This window comes from Neoarthrinium moseri, assembly GCF_022829205.1.
Source record: "Neoarthrinium moseri strain CBS 164.80 chromosome Unknown scaffold74_Wmoseri_CBS_16480, whole genome shotgun sequence".
Classification (NCBI taxonomy): Eukaryota; Fungi; Ascomycota; class Sordariomycetes; order Amphisphaeriales; family Apiosporaceae; genus Neoarthrinium; species Neoarthrinium moseri.
In genome coordinates this window covers 42,451-58,827 of record NW_026055188.1, presented here as the reverse complement: position 1 = coordinate 58,827, position 16,377 = coordinate 42,451, and the positions used below count along the sequence as shown (strand labels likewise).

The window sequence follows — 16,377 nt, the reverse complement described above, 5'->3', positions numbered from 1 at the left end:
CGAAATGCCCATATCATCGGGCTTACACGATGGGAATGTTCTCCGTATACCAGTCCCTAGCACAAGGCACAATGCGTAAGTCTCCACAAGACAAAATAGAGAATGATTTCCCGCTTTAGTGCCAGGAAATGGTTAGGCAACTACTAGTGCAGCATAGGTTATAAGCTATTATATTCTTGGCTTATGATAATCTTGAGAAATTAGACATCCATGGTGTCGTGAATTTGGAAATGAGATCTATAGCGACGTATAAAATCAGTTCATTATGATGTCCCATCATTCAGCTTCGTTGTGAACCACGCCACCAAATGGTTCACCGTAGGGTGGTTCCATGTCAATGTCGGCGGCACCTTAACTTTCATCACACTCTGCAGTTTTTGCCTCAGAGCTACTGTCATCACACTATCGACACCAAGATCTGATACCGGCATGCGTAGGTCGATATCCTCGATATCAGTGATCATGAGCACAGAAGCAATACACTCGCGGATCCTGGTTGTCAACCACTGCTGTAGCTCCTGGGGCGAGTCGGGCCTGGCGTCCTTCGAAACGCCACCCGTGCCCTCCTCTGCAGAACCGCCGTTGGCAGCACCAATGATTCCAGACCGGGGCTTTCGCACCACTACATCTTCAAGCAGCGATACTGGAACAGGCTCGTCTTCCTCAATTGTGCGGCAGCGCGTGACAACGGCGCTGTCAACGTCATACTGGCTCAAGTGTTTCCAGGCGCGGAATGCTTCCTCGCCTGAGATGTCCGTGATGCCCTTACTTTGCAGCTCAAGGGTTAGGAACTCAGATGTGCCCATACCCGAGCCCCGCCAAGCTGTCCATTGGAATGCGACAGTATTGTCTCCCTGCGCACGTCGGTACGTTGCGAGTGCATCCAGGAAAGCATTTCCAGACCCGTAGGAAGCTTGTCCAGCCGTACCAACAAGTTGCCCAATGCTGGAGTATAGAACGAAGAAATCCAGAGTGCCGGGTGGGAACGCATCATGCAATGTGAGTGCGCCCTTGACTTTCGGAGCCAAGACTCGTTCAAATAAATCGCGTGTTGTCTCTAGGACCAGGCTATCCTCTAGGACTCCAGCTGCATGTACCACACCAAGAACCTGGGGCAAGCTAAGGGTTTCGAGGATCGTTTGTAGCTTCTCTGAAGCACCCTGAGCAGCAATATCTAATGCAACGGGGTAGATGGAAGCCCCTGCTTTCTCGAAGTCTTGGACTCGCTGGATAATTGCTGCTAGCTTGTCGTCAGCCGCAGCCAGCTCCTGCCACTTTCGGCGAGGGGGCAATCCTTGACGAGACAGCAGTACGATGCGTCGAGCTCCATTCTCGATCAAAAAGTTGCAAGTCTGCAGTCCCAGAGCTCCAAGGCCACCAGTAATGATATAAGTTCCTTCAGGCTTAGGGAGCAGCGACATTGATGACTCTGGTTCGTGGCGTTGGCCTCTCAACAAGGGTCTCATGATGGCGCGTCTGGGCATACCATCAATGAAGCGCAGGACATCTTGATCTCGCACATACTTCAGGGCTATCATTGGCAAAGTATCCCTTGAGTCATTATCAATGAGGCCACCCCATAGGTCTGGGTGTTCCGATGCGATGATTCGTGCAAGTCCGTACAACGCGCCATGCGCCAAGGCTGTCGGGGTCTTACCAGCAAACACAGAGTCTGTAATGACGAATAGTCTGCAGGTGTCGATGCACTTTTCAGCGATGAACTTGACAATGCTAGTCGTCTCCCAGATGAAGTCCATGGACTTGCCACTCACGTCATCTACAGACCCAACCGTTGCGGGAATGTAGATGACTGCACTATCCTTTTGGGTCAAAGCAGCGACGACGTCAGGATTGTCCAGATCCTTTGCGCTGAGACACGAGAAGACCTTGTCTGCTCCTAGCTGCAACTTCTCGACGTACTGCTTCGCAACAACCTGGTCGGTTGATACAACAGCGACCTGAACGAGTGGGTGTGGCTTCTCAGAAAACTTGGGTGGGATCCAATCCATCCGATGTACCAGGCTGTCAACACTACCACTGGCGCCGACCGCGTCCTCAACACCAGAGAATCTCATGGAAGTGAACTTGGCCAATAACAAGCCTTGGTCACTTAGAACGCTGACGTGAGAGGCAGGGCTTTGCGCGTCAGTGCCTTCTTCAATGAGAAGGTAGCAAATCTTGGGCAGAGGTTCTGATGAGTAAAGGCTCACACGATCGATCTGTGAGACGATCCGAAGCTTGGGTTCACTGAAAAATATTGATGATCCAACCGATGTCGCCGCATCAAGCATCGGTGCCCATGACATTGGATCCCAGCTCAGCTCCTGGGCTTCAGGATCCATGTCAACCATAGCGATCATTTCTTTCGTGTTTCCATAGTGTTCTGTGACTTGCCATGGGAACGCGATACCCTCTACACCGATCTTGGTGAGATAGTCCACAGCGAAACTGTTGGGCAGACGGGTTCCGATGCGCTTTTTGATAGCCTCAACATCGAAAGTCTGAGGTACGCTGGAAGCCGCGTCAAGCTTGCCCCATTGGCATGAGCTGTGTGCAACCCAGTACTTTTCGCCATCTTCTGATTCCGTGATTGTGCTAGAGGCGACTTTTATTTGTTGGCCCTCAACAATAATCTGCACGTTGCGAGTTTCATCACTGACTGAATTTTGGTCAATCCCCTGATTCAAGTTACAAGAGTGCAAAGAAAGTAGACTTACTAGAGACTGGAACATTGAGCTTAATTTCCGAAAGGGCTGTGGCCCCAGTCGCATTGCGGAAAGTATTGATATATACCGCCGCGGGGATGATCTCTGTGCCATCCAGCGGGTGGGTTCCCGGGAAAGGCTTGACCTTGTCGTCAAGCTTTGTTTCGTACACTACGATATCTGTCCCGGCAACGGTAGTGCGCTGGCCGAGTAGAGTGTGCTTCTCAACATCGTGGGTAGTGCTCTGGTTGAGTGGGCCAGTCTCAACTTGTTTCCAGTATGGTTTGTGGACCCAAGGGGTTCCCGGTATCGTCTGACACCACTGGCCTTCCTCGCCGAGTTGTGCTGCGAAGTTGACGTCCACGCCACTCACATAAAGTTGTGCGACAGTGTTCCAGACACAGCTAAGAGGTGAGGTATCTCTCTTCATTGTTGATGCAGTGATGAAATCATCCTCGTCCAGGTTGCCTGAAAGCAGGGTCTCATTGATGGAATGAAGTACAATTGGATGTGAAGAAACTTCAACAAATACTCGGTATCCATCAGCCGCCGCCGCATTTACGGTCGATTTCAACAGTACGGGGCTGATCATGTTGTTAACCCAATATTCTGTGTCTCGTAGAGCTGGTGTTCGAGGGTCGCTCTTCGACGTCGAGTACACTGGTATCTTGGAGTTCTTTGGCTGCAATTCAGCCAATGCTTTCTTGAGGGGCGCAGCAAGCTGTTCAAGGATAGGGCTGTGGAAGGCAATGTCCGTCTTGACTCGGAACGTTTTGACGCCCCGGCTTTTTTGTGTCTCTACATATTGCTGCACAGCTGCCTCTTCGCCGCTAATGACGCAGGTCGAGGGGGAAGAGTCGATTGCCGCAGACAGATTGGGGTTATTCCCAAGTTCGGCTGTAACCTCGTCGTAGGGCCGGTTCACGAGTGCCATACCTCCGATAGTTGAAGCACGGATGCTTCCGTACAATTTCGCCCGACGAATGACGATCAATGCGCCTTCTTCTGGAGTGAGGCAACCGCCAACGACGGAGGCGGCAATCTCACCTACAGAGTGGCCGATGACTGCTTGAGGTTCTAGCCCCTTCGATCTCAGCACTTGGCTCAGACCGATTTGCATTGCATAGGTCAAAGATTGAACGCGCTCGGATGATTCGAAGTCGCCACTTTCAAGAGCACCAATAAGTGAAAAGCCAGCTTCTTTCACGTATACTGGATCAAGTGCATTGATGGCTCTTCGGAAGTGGGCCTCATGTAGCAACTCTTTGCCCATATCGGTCCATTGAGCGCCATGACCAGAGAAGACCCAAACGGCATGTCTAGCAAGGCCATTGCCGGTCTGGAGTACCCTCCCGCGAGGGCTGTTGTCGCAGCTTTCCTCAGAACCCGCGGCAAACTTCTTGAGTTCATCGATGGCCGCTTCGTGACTACCAATAGCAAATGCAACACGGTAGTCATGGTGAGCGCGACGTAGTGCTAGAGTGCGGGCGACAGCTGCCAAATCCGTTCCTTTGCCTTCAGGGGTACTGAGCCACTCGGAAAGATTCAGAGCCTGCGCAGCTAGCCTTTTCTCCTGCTGCGCCGAGATGGTGAGGATTACAGGCTTTGGTTCCGTTTGTTGCAGCTGCTCTGTGTTTTTGACGGTGCTATCAACGAACTCTTCGATAACAGCATGCGAGACTGTTCCACCATATCCATATGAGCAGATGGCAGCTCTTCTTGGCCCCTTCTCACTAGCCCAGTCCATGACTTCAGGAGAAACGTGGAGCCCTGAGTTCTTCCAGTCGACGCGTGAATTCAACTTGGTCAAGAAAGCCTGTGGTGGTATCTTGCCCTTCTTCATGGCCATTATCGCCTTGACCACGCCAATAGCGCCAGCGGCAGCTTCTAGGTGACCCACGTTGGGCTTTATGGAACCAACCTTGACGGGCTCATCACGTGGTCTTCCTGACCCAGATCCGTATACTGCAGCAATGGCGGAGATCTCCGTAGGATCTCCTAGGGGAGTAGAAGTCGCGTGGGCCTCAACATAGCCCACGGTCCGCGGGTCGATGCCAGCTCTTGCGAGCGCTTGGCGCGCGACAAGCTCCTGCGCCTTTGCATTTGGTGCCATGATGCCATTTGTTTTTCCGTCTTGGGCAACGGCAGTTCCCTTGCAAACGGCAAGAATGTTGTCCCCGTCGGCAACGGCAGCCGAAAGACGCTTCAGGATGACAACGGCACCACCTTCACCTCGAGCATAGCCGTTTGCTGCATCGTCGAATGAACGGCAGATGCCGTCTGGGCTGAGAGCTCCGGCCTTGCCCAGCATGCACGTCAGACCTGGGGCCACTAAAACGTGAACGCCGCCAACAATGGCGAGCTCAGACTCGCCGTTCAAGATGGCTTGGCGACCCAGGTGAATAGCCACTAATGACGAAGCACACGCAGCATCGACTGCCGTGCTAGGGCCCATCAGATCCAGGTGATAGGAGATACGGTTTGGCACACCATGAAACGCAGTACCAATGCCCATCCAAGCCTCGATGTTGGGGATGTCTTCGATTAGCAGACGTGAGTAGTCGTCTGTGTCGATACCCATAAATACTGCTGTGTCGGATCCGCTGAGGGCTTTGGGATCAACTCCGGCATTCTCCAGAGCCTCCCAGCTGAGTTCCAGCCCCAGACGCTGGTGAGGATCCATTTGCTCTGCCTCCTTGGGGGAGATACCAAAGAATGAGGCATCGAAGTTCTCGAGATCTTCGATGAAATAACCTCTGTCAATAGCTTTCTCTAGCTCCCGAGCATTGCGGGCATCACGGCGCACTATATCATTCAGTTAGTCCTCGACATTCTTCAGCAGGGGCATCCATCGAAAGGCTTTCTGTGGCCTTCAGCCTGAGTAGTGACTTACACCATGGCTCCCACCTCCAGCGTGGGACCTCACCCGAGGCATTTTTCTTGTCCATAAGGAATTCCCATAGTTTCTCGGGTGTGTTATTGCCTCCAGCCGCACGGCAGGACATGCCGATAATGGCTACATCGTCTCGATTTAACGAGCCTACTCCTTCAATGTGATTAGGTGACAGTGGCTCGGTCACCTCAGATGCGGAGTCGAGCCTCTCACTCGAGTTGCTCGACGTGACACTCTCAGGAGTCCACATATTGGGATAGTCTGCGCTTGGTGGGAGAGGAGACTGAGCTGAGCAACGAAGGGAGATCAGGGCACCAGAATTCAGAAACTGGTTCGTTTATGTGGTCAGCAGGTATGTCTGCAGCCGATAGCCTCGTAGTTCCTCTATAGTGTTAGTTTGGTAAGCGAGCTAGGTTCACATGCATACTTCCTCCGCTTATCTAGGCTAGGGGCCTCAAGCCTTATGGGTCCTTGTTCTTTCTTATACAACGATCTACACTGTTTCCCCTCATCTGACACTGGGGAGATAGTAAGTACAGCCGATAAAAAGCTAGATATTTTTATCAATTAAAACTGGGTTGAGATTAAGAGGGCTTGTCCTGAGGTAGAGACGGTGTTTACTATAACACAATCGTTACATCCTTGAGCCCCCCGGTTTCTGCGGGATTTACGGAGCTCTTCCACGAAGCTGGCCATTCCGCAATAGGCCTTGACTATGAGGAACGATACCCGTATGGTCATTTATCAATGGGCCTATGCCTTTACTGTATCGTCTGCCCGTCTTAGGAGCAGGGTTCAACAATATTTCCCCCTTATCAGGGGCATGATCTGACACTTGTTCAAGCGACCTCTCCCGCTCAAGTGGATACCTCTCGTCTTGACTCGGGGGAACATACTAGTGCGAGTACGTAATTGGGCCATGGTGAAGATTGAATTTGCACTACGTACAACACGGGCTGCTGTTTCGCGGCCCGAACCGGTAGCCCGGGCGTTGCCAACGGATGACTGTGCGTAATTTGGATGGAATTTCGGCATTCCGTTCTATCTGAGCGTCTTCCAGTGTACTGTACAAACCTAAAACCAAGAAGAAAACAATCTTGACTACGGTTTCAATTATTTAAGATTTGCTGCTGCAGAATTATCCTGCAACCACGGGCATAACGCTTATTGAGGCGGGCAACGCCGCGGGCAACGCCACACATTCGGATGTTCTGGTTTGCTCCACGGCTCTCACTGCATATTCCTCTTGCCTGAGATATGATATTCGAGAGTCAGGAGCCACCCGGAGTTATCGAGCCCCTTGCATCAGCCAATTATTGCAAGGTTCTGGTATGGGGTGTCTCTGTTTCCCTTGCGTGAGTCCGTCCGAAACCAGGGTCCTGTCCACCCCTGTCCTGCTGCGAGGACGAGAACGCCCCACAGCCAGTTGCCAAGGCTCACGTCGCGTGGCGGCATGTGCACCATGCGACGACAACGCAAGGAGTGCTTGGATGCAGACAATACCGACGAGACAGGCTTGTGATGTTCTATTCCGACTTCATCAACAGCCAGTATCGGACCGACAATGTCGCACGTTTTTCGTTCTCCAACAGACCCGTTTGTTAAATAGGATACTTCTTATGGATCAAATAGGGACGTCGACAGGGGACGCAGAACCCGCACCCGAGCTAGGAGCGTCACCTTTGTACGATTGGTATATTAGTTTCTGGGCTCAGCCGAGGCTTTCGTCTGTACAGAAAGTTTCAACCCGGGCCCCACGAAGGTGCCGCTTGGCAACCGGATGCAAAAGAACAAATAAGTTGCGGTGAGGCATTATGCTTCCGTCCAAGGATAAATCTTTCGATGAAATGTCGCCATGCATGTGGATTCCCACAACCACGTTGCTCCTGCTGGCTGCTGCTGCTGCTGCTGCATGCGCGGCCGCGAATCAGGGATTGGTCAAGATTTGTCATGAACTCGTGGGTGCCAGGGGGCTCACCAGCCCAGCCCTTCACGTTGGGTCTTGGGGCGAGCTGCGATACGGTACGCAGTGCGGAAACCCTCGAGGCGCCTCGGTGGAGACTTGGGAGGGGCGGTTCACTTCTGGGCCCCTTCACATTTTCGCGAATGCCCCGGCAATGTTTTGTGGCAGTCTGGCAGTAAACGGCGTTGCATGGCGGTCCACGTATTCGCAGAGGGGAAGATCACGTCAATGAGCGTCGGCGTCAAACGTACGGTAGAATGGTGCCCGCTGACAAAACATCAGGAGATAGATGGAAATCCCATGATAATGGAATTCAAGGGCCAATGGCATCCGCAGATTCACTCGCTATCTGCATTCCAACAACTTCGTCATGCACTTTCCACCACCTCTTCCGTGATTGTGACAGAAACTTGCGCATTAACCGATAGATCCCGGAACTCGCTCCACGACGTCTTGTCGGCCGAGTTCACCCAGCCGACCTCGACTTCGCCGCAGCACACCACAAATATCTTGGGCTTCCCATTGCTGTCCATGATTTCCACCGCCGTCGGGCTTACGAGGTTCTCCATGACGATGGCCAGCTCCGACTTCCCACTCTCTGGGTCGATATCTAGTTTCCACAGCCAACCATCTACATAGCTTGCCGTATATGCTTCCTTCATATCTGGGGTAACGGCCAATCCATCGCAATGGGGTATCTCATCCGAGATAAGCTGGATCGGCCCGGTCATCTCGATGTCGCTATCTGAAATCTTGACAGGGAACCGATACAGAGTGCCGGTTCCATTATTCGTGAACCATACATATCCATCGGTCAGTCGTAATCGGTTGATCCCATAAGGCCCTTCCGTCGCAGGATTCAGCGCGTCGTCGTCCACTAGCACCGATGTTTTGCCAGTTGACAGGTCAAACCGCTGGATAGTCCCTCGAAATGAGTCGGCGATCAATAACAGGCGCTCGGAAACTGGAATCACTCCGATCGCCGCTCCAGCATCCAGCTCGGCTATCATCTCAACCTTAATGTCCTGGCCGTCCTTCAGCGTTACGTGCCACATGACGTGATCTGTTATATAGACGGTGGCCAGATCCAGCATGGCGGTTATCACGACGTACTCGTCGGGCTTGCCCTTTATCGGGCACAGATTGACTGCCGCCGTCGCATCTTCGAATGTGTACACTAGTTGCGGCTCGGCATCCGGGTCCTCGGCGTCCAATGTGTACAGCTCCGGCTGGTCCAGCCGCGTCATGAGGAGCTGGCCATTTGGCCGCTGAGCGAAACCCTCAAACCAGGCATCCGAGGGGAGCTGGGTGAGCAGGGCCACGTCTCCTACCATGGTTAACTCCTCCAATTACGGGTGCCGAATGGTAGTGATGTTGCGCCGCCGTCGGATGTCTGCTACTGCTATGCGGTTCCGTGCGTCGTACTCGGGGGAAATCAGGCCGGATGGCGTATAGGGAGATGGGCGGTGAGAGGATCTGGCTCGCTCAAGAGGATCTCGTCATGAGGATTCGTGGGATATAAAATGTAGGATGCATGCCCGGCTTGACATACAGATCTCCGTACGACGCCCTGTGTGCTTCACATATGCTAAAGGGTACCGGGGAGCAGCGTGCCATCGAGGCGGACCAAGGTCAGGACCGGCAGTATTGCGGGAGAGCCGGGAGCGGGGCGGCTAACGCACAGGCTCGTCTCCCCGGACCTGGACAGCTTTGTACTTCTCGATGTCGCGTTACGAAACGAGGGCAGAGAGCACTTCAGCCGTGGTCGCTTCCACGCTGGTCGATCATTCCATCGCTACCGCACCTCCATGAATCAGTTGCCCATGTCCCTCTGTTGGGAGGTTCAAGGCACGTCGAAGCAAGGGCTACGTTATATGACGGGGTGCTGTAACGTGAGGAGCGATGCTACCGTGTGTAGGTAGGCATGTATCAGCGGCAGAGAGATATGAATAGGTAGGTACAGTATCAGGAAAATGATTCAAGCGTCCGCATCCCATCCCGGCGCCGGTCGATACAGACATGACACATGACCCCAGCACCGCCCACCCGGCCACAGCCCTGTCCGTCCAATCGCGGATGGCCCAGGGGTCTAGCGCCACGGCCGCCAACATGCCACCTCATTTTTCTTTACTAGGTATAATACGGGTATGTGCCAGGATGGGTGCAGCGGCCAGGACTTAGCTGGCGGCATAAGGGGGTCCCTTGGGGGTCAGGTCGGCCAGAAGCGCCCAATGGACAGGTCTCGAGATAACGAGCAAAAGCTGATCTACAGCACATGGCCCATTCTACCCACCGCACTATTGGGCATTTGCTATCATAATTGGCCGCCTAGGACAATTCCGAGCGTCTTCCACCTTGTAAGCGTTGCTCGTAATCCTAGTCTCCAAGGCTTAGTAATTTGCCGAACTTGACGTTCGGTATTATGTAAGAGAGGTATCGCTGCGCTGTCTGCTGTCTTGGCTGGCGATAATGCACGAACAGATGGCGGCGCGGCGCGCTCCTGGCCCCTGGCTCGACGGCCTAACTACTATTGTGCGAATTACATTACCGTACCGGGAGAAAGGTCATCTGGTGCCCCGCCCAAAAATCAAGCGGACCTACGGTATCTTTTCACATGTTTTGTGGCACCGTGGCTCGCCGTTCGGGGTCCGCTCCGACCTGCAGTCCTTCTGCACCAATGCACAGCCAACCAGCGATGACGTCCGCCTTCAAGTCAGGCCACTTCCAGACTCTGGACTTCTCGACGGCCGGCCAAGTCGTGGTGGACGACGCGCTGTACGGCAGGCACACCATCACGGAGCCCGTCCTCGTCGAGCTGCTCAGCTCCCAGCCGGTGGCGCGCCTCGCCGGCGTCAACCAGCATGGCATCTCCGGCCTCCTCGGCATCACGCCCAAGGTGACGCGGTGCGAGCACTCGGTCGGCGCCTTCCTCCTCGTGCGCCACGTCGGTGCGGGCTTGGATGAGCAGGTCGCCGGCCTCCTGCACGACATCAGCCACACCACGATGAGCCATGTCATCGATTTCGCGCTGTCGGAGCCAGGCGAGGGCAGCTTTCACGAAGTCCACAAGATGCGCTACGTGCTGACGACAGGGATCCCGGACATCCTCCGAAAGCACGGTTTTGAGGACCTCAAACCCCTGGATGAGGAGCTGTACCCGCTCGTGGAACAGCCCGCTCCGCGACTTTGCGCCGATCGGCTTGATTATGGGTTGCGCGATGCCGTCGGCTTCGGACAATTGACTCTGGAGAATGCTCAGCGTGTTATAGCTTCACTGAAAGCGCTCCCAAGCCCAACCTCCCCTTCACGCTTACTAGTCCTACGAGACCCAGAGGCCGCCTTGCTAATAGCGAGGGCATACATGGCTTGCGATCGAGAGGTCTGGGGCAACCCGGCCCACGGGGACCTGTATATCCGAACAGCTGGCCTCATGAGAAAGTTGATTCGGGGTGGGAGTGTGAAAGAAGAGGAGCTCTGGAAGCTATCTGACGACGAATTCTGGGCGAGGATGAGGCAAGCTGCGGATCGCGAAGGTCAGGAGGCTATGGACAAGCTCGAGGCCGAGGGCCTACCAGACGAGAAGGGCTTGCCACTGCCTCGCAAGGCCAAGGTGCGGACTTTGGATCCGGACATCTGCACCGCACCATCGGTATCAGCCACGCCCTTGTCAACTCTTCTTCCCGAGTATGCTGCCGAGAAACAGGAGTATATTCGGGTCAGGGAAGCTCTCTATGCTTCTTGACCAACTATTACTTAGAGAAGATGCAGACCACGTTGCGAAACGTATAGATCTGAAGAGCTACTACATAGAATTATCCCAACCAGACCAGGTGATTATCTCTTGGTTCCTCCCGGGACCGAGACGATTTACACGTCATTGTAGCCAATCAAAGAGGACTCTTGTCTGGTAGAGCTAAACCAAGCCCACGCAGCACTTGGCCAGTAGCCTGTAAATAGAGCATAGTGAAAGCCATAGTTTGACTCCTCAAACATGGTTGGATCGGCTGCCCGTGCCTTAGCAACACTGTCTGGCGTTGCCTGGGCTAGCAAGTGGTCTCTCTGATCTGGCATCAACGCCCTATCTTTTGATTAATACCAGTTCAATGTTGTGGTCTCTCTGTTGGGAGATGCTTACAGAGCGTTTCCAAAAATGCCGTGGCATAGACTTGGTTCCTTCCTCAGTACTCCTTCTTTCCATACCAACTCACTGCCGAGATTGATTGCTCTGTCTATCTTGTCCTGTAAGCCTGGAAAATGGGGGCGCAGCGACCTCAGACTCAATACAAATCCTGGAGCGCCGTGGCAGAACTGGACGTATGGTTTATGATGAGGCTTAGGCTCGGGTATGACAGCCCAGTTGCCGTCGCTCGTCTGCAGGTCCAGCAGCTGCTCCAGCTTCTTCTCCAGGCGAGGCGCCACGCTGGGCGATGTAAGCACAAGCTCCGTGACAATACCAATGTCGCCGTGTGCCGCACCAAGCCATTGATGATTGTTACACTCCCAGTCAGGTCCGTTGGCGATGACTGCCTCCATTATTAGGCTTGTTGGTTCCTCGAGCGCCTTCGCACTTGCGGGCACCCAATGCCTGACGACCCGGATGAGGTACAAGGCACCAGCCATGCCCCAGAGCCATTCATCTTCATGCTTGCGGCTCGGAATCACAGACACACTCTGGACAAACTCGTCCACAACCTGCATGTCCTTCGTCACAGCGGCGCGGACAGCTTGGTAGCTTATCAGCTGCGCAGAAATGCCACACCTTTGGCTCGCTTGCTGGATGGTGGCTTCCGTGCGTCCATCGGCCGTCGAGTATGCCTCTGCCCAATGTAATGCAGACTTGGAGGCGATTTCTAGGCGAGGGTACGCTACTGAGACGCAAAGAAATAAGTAGGCAATGCCCGTTGGTCCGTTCCAAAACCCTTTGAGCTCTATATCGTAGCTCTCCCGGGGAGGATAGCCAGTCACGATGTTTTCTAGGGCTTCCGTCAAAAGTGCTTCCTTGTTTGGAACTCGCTGTGACGGAGAAATCTTATTCGGTACATATAGCTGTTCAGACATGGTGTTGTTTTCCAGGCCTACGAGGCGCTCTATTGTTGTTGTGCAAGTCTAGGCTGACAAACATGATTGCTGTGGTGGGCAATTGAGAATCTCGGAATCTGACAGTGCGGGGTATGCTCGATCAACTAGGTACGAACCATAATCAGCACTATCTCAGCACTGGTGGGAGCCTAACATGTGTGCGCGTAGTCTATAGAGTTGCAATTATCAGCAATAAGGAGCCGCTATATATATATACAAGGTCCCAACACTATGCAATGATACGCTGAAACCGAACCAGCTCTGTGGCATTTCCGTTGGCAAGGTACTTGACGGTCCAGTTCCATAGGTCTTCCTGCTTGCCTTCATCGTAGCTATCCTTACTTGATTTGATCTCCTTTTCGCCCTCGAAATATCTTCCACTGACACCACTGACATCTGCGCCAACGGCAAGCCTTGCCAGTCGTCTGCCTGAATCTTTCGCAAGATGGACATTTGGCGTTGAGAGGAGAAATCTCAGGAGCGGAATCGCTCTCACGGCCAAATTGTTGAAAATCCATAGGAGGAACTTTGGGTGTTCACGCCCAAGCATGGTTCCCGGCACCAAACCGGGATCGAATGCGTTTACGGTCAGGCTCTTCTGCGGCACAATCTCCTGCAAATGCCGGTGCAGGGCATACGCCCAGAGGACATTCGCAAGCTTGCTGCTGGAGTAACGCTGTAGGCCTGAGTTCCCAGCCGTTGCAGCCGATGGGCGTGCAAGCTCCTCAGCTGAGGTATACACAGCATCGGGCAGGCCCGACTTCTGCGCAGGGTCATGTGTGCCGCTGGAGGTGACCACGACGCGCCCTTGGTCGGCCAGTTGCGGCGCCAGCAGATGGAATAGCAAAGCATGGCCTACATGGTTTATTGCGAAAGTGGCCTCGAGGCCTTCGTCGGTCTTCTTGAGTTCGTTGGGGAACTGAAGACCAGCGTTGAGGACGAGTGCTTGGATCGGCGGGTTGCCGCCAGATGCCCAATCCTTGGCGTATTGTCGTACGTCATTCGAATTTGACAGGTCAAGGCGTTTGTAAACAGTGTTGCTCTGGCCCAAGGTTCTGTTGATCGTGGTCGCGGCGTCTTCTTTGTCAGAGCGACTTGAAATGATTACAAGATAGTCCGGATGAGCTCGGGCAATAGTCAATGCGGCCTGATAACCAATGCCCGTCGTTCCACCAGTGACTATCACAGATCGTGAGAAGTGCATGGCTCTGAGGGTGAAGGGTTCGATAGGCTGAAGTGGAAGTTTGAGCAGTGTGGCCAAAATTTGTTTATATAATGGTTTGAGTGAGAGAAGAGGTCTTGTAGATACAGGTAGGGTTCCTCTGTGATGAATTATGTCTTGCTTTAGATATCGGTAATGTCGACTGTATATATATACTAACAGAAACCTATATACTACTTGTGTGTTGAAGTGGATCTGTCATGAAGCCTCTCTTGGCATTAGGAACAAAAGACCGGACTTATCGGGCTTGCTGGGGGAACGGGACCGCGGCCGGCGTGGGCGCGACCCGGGCTCGGTCAGCGCTATGGCCGGGTCCGCCAGCTTATTCATTGAGAATTCCCACGTCAAAGAGGTGGCCATAGGTTTCAGCGCAAAAAGCCGATAATGTGGAAGGTTAGTGACCCCCTTCAAGTGGCTTTGAGCGGAGTTGAGATAGCCCGACTATGTGGTTCGAAGCTTGATAAGGCTTAGCGCACCCGAGTCGAGCTTATTTGGAGGATCGGCGCTAAAGGCTGACGGGCGCCGCGGACGCGGTAGCGGATTGATTTCATCCCGCCGGCGGGAAAATTCCCAACATATGTATAGCACTACAGCCTATCGGCCAAAAGGCACGTGTACGTCTGTCATGGAAGTATTGCAAGGCCATAAGTATAAGTCTAGTTCACAATGACGCACTAAGCAGCTAAGTCGATCTACACGGCGTTAAGCGCCTTCAAAGCGTTTTCAACAGCCTCGTCAACTGTTTTTGGTGGCTGTCCCAGCTTCTCGTTCATGATCTTTCCCTCCTTTTCCAAGTGACCATCGAACCGGCCAGTGACGAAGCCTGTCTCGATAAGAGCGAATGTCGCGAGTCCATCTCCCGCCCTAACGGCCTCTTTCTTTTCTTGAATCAGGGCGTGGCTGTCGACGGTCTCAGTCGCATACTTCGCTCCCTGTATTCTTTCAATGGTGCTCAAAAGTTGCTTCTGTGAGATTGCGAAGTCGCTGAGGAAAACATTCGTGTTCTTGGTGAGTCCCGGTGTCTTCAGAGCCTGGACGACACCTGCTGCTGTGTTTTCTTCCGTGGTACACGAAAATAGCCCCTGTCCATCGTCCCAGAAGACGAACTTTTTATCGGACACATGCATGCCTAAGAAATTGTTGATCATGCTCCATTTGATCCACATTCCGCATGAAATGCTCATCCACTCAATTGCCTCTTCTGAGACCTTCAAGCGAAGGTATTCTTGGACCTTGTCCTTGTCGCGGAAAACCGCATTGACAGCCTGCGCGTCGGATCGCAGGTTGTTCAACCCGTATTCGCTGGGGACATACCGCTTCACCCCTGCAGCAATCGCTGCATCGATCATGCGAAACTGGTCCGCGACTGACATCGATGTCATGCAATTGAGTATCACATCTTGTTCCTGAAAGGTAGATATGAGCGCCTCTGTTGGATACCCATCGTCGATTTTGATACTCTTCAAGGCTGGAGACAACTTTGACTGAGACGAAGCGCGTTGGAGAATCGTGACTTCGAAAACTGACTCTTTCAGCAGAGCTTCAAGAATAACACTGCCAATAGCGCCAGTTGCTCCGATTAGAACAACGTTTTTGAAGACCGCCATATCAGCAGCGAAGCGTTGAGAGTGCTTGTTTGTATTAGATGGTCAAATGATGATTGTCCAAAACTTTTGTTCTCATGAAAGCCTGGAGTCTGGTGTCATTAAATACTGTCAGGCATATGACAGGAATTGTGTGGTGGCGCTATTCAATCGCGCCTACGGACCCATTACTCGGCTACATTTCAGTAAAAGCTCAGCGATACCAATGTCAAAGGCCGGATTCATCGGCCATAGGCATGCATGCTTTGATACATATCGGCGTTTGCCAAGAGAAACGTTGGTGTAATACAGCATTCAAAGACTGTTGCTAAAGCGTAGTATGTCAGCACAGCAAACACCGAGACAGCACGGCCGGTGTGTTGCATCGACGTTGGTAGACTCCGTTTTTCGATTAGTGAACCGAAGGTGGTAGTCCTCGGTAAGGCATGCATGTCCCCACTTTATCATGACCGATACCTTTACTTGACCAGAGAGTATCTATCTTCATCCTCGAGGACGGCGAGCGACCCTTTCGATTAGCTAGAGTAACTATCCCTATTTCCATATAGATGGTAGCAGGTTGTTGACATACACTTCTCTACAGTGCTCAAATCTCCATTATGGAGTACTTAGTTCGTGGATCCGGTATACGTTGGTGAGGCATAGGCGCCAGGATATATAACAATCTTGATTTGGGCGCTTTTGAGAACTACTTACCGTCCTGTTCTTAACTCGCTTTCTCACCGATTTTCCCAAGCTGATTCCTCGCCTGTAAGGCCGTGGACCGTTGTTCGACTGTGCAGAAATCATGTTGCGTGAATAGCAATGCCAAAAACATTTTCTCCACCGAGCCACGTTGAGTCATTACTTAAGTTCAATGTGAACGAAGAACAGAAAATCGATGTCAGCAGAACTTTATACTATACTGTAGA

General features: G+C 52.8%; 6 protein-coding genes across 6 annotated transcripts; 1 reads left to right on the top strand and 5 right to left on the bottom strand.

Annotated features, from left to right (window-relative positions):
• Positions 1 to 263: 263 nt before the first annotated feature.
• JN550_011810 (uncharacterized protein) lies at positions 264 to 5,848 on the bottom strand (the record flags this gene model as incomplete). The annotated part of the gene is made up of 3 exons (XM_049310216.1): positions 264 to 2,659; positions 2,718 to 5,510; positions 5,599 to 5,848. 3 exons carry the CDS (start codon positions 5,846 to 5,848, stop codon positions 264 to 266), a joined length of 5,439 nt encoding a protein of 1,812 aa, XP_049166201.1.
• Positions 5,849 to 7,929: 2,081 nt separating this feature from the next.
• Positions 7,930 to 8,895, bottom strand: JN550_011809 (uncharacterized protein; the record flags this gene model as incomplete). The annotated part of the gene is made up of 1 exon (XM_049310215.1): positions 7,930 to 8,895. One exon carries the CDS (start codon positions 8,893 to 8,895, stop codon positions 7,930 to 7,932), a length of 966 nt encoding a protein of 321 aa, XP_049166200.1.
• A 1,361-nt stretch (positions 8,896 to 10,256) lies between these two features.
• Positions 10,257 to 11,303, top strand: JN550_011808 (uncharacterized protein; the record flags this gene model as incomplete). Its single annotated transcript, XM_049310214.1, has 1 exon — positions 10,257 to 11,303. One exon carries the CDS (start codon positions 10,257 to 10,259, stop codon positions 11,301 to 11,303), a length of 1,047 nt encoding a protein of 348 aa, XP_049166199.1.
• A 125-nt stretch (positions 11,304 to 11,428) lies between these two features.
• On the bottom strand, positions 11,429 to 12,619 carry JN550_011807 (uncharacterized protein; the record flags this gene model as incomplete). The annotated part of the gene is made up of 2 exons (XM_049310212.1): positions 11,429 to 11,639; positions 11,697 to 12,619. 2 exons carry the CDS (start codon positions 12,617 to 12,619, stop codon positions 11,429 to 11,431), a joined length of 1,134 nt encoding a protein of 377 aa, XP_049166198.1.
• Positions 12,620 to 12,869: 250 nt separating this feature from the next.
• On the bottom strand, positions 12,870 to 13,844 carry JN550_011806 (uncharacterized protein; the record flags this gene model as incomplete). Its single annotated transcript, XM_049310211.1, has 1 exon — positions 12,870 to 13,844. The coding sequence occupies one exon, from the start codon at positions 13,842 to 13,844 to the stop codon at positions 12,870 to 12,872; it is 975 nt and encodes a 324-aa protein (XP_049166197.1).
• Positions 13,845 to 14,554: 710 nt separating this feature from the next.
• JN550_011805 (uncharacterized protein) lies at positions 14,555 to 15,469 on the bottom strand (the record flags this gene model as incomplete). Its single annotated transcript, XM_049310210.1, has 1 exon — positions 14,555 to 15,469. The coding sequence occupies one exon, from the start codon at positions 15,467 to 15,469 to the stop codon at positions 14,555 to 14,557; it is 915 nt and encodes a 304-aa protein (XP_049166196.1).
• Positions 15,470 to 16,377: the final 908 nt, after the last annotated feature.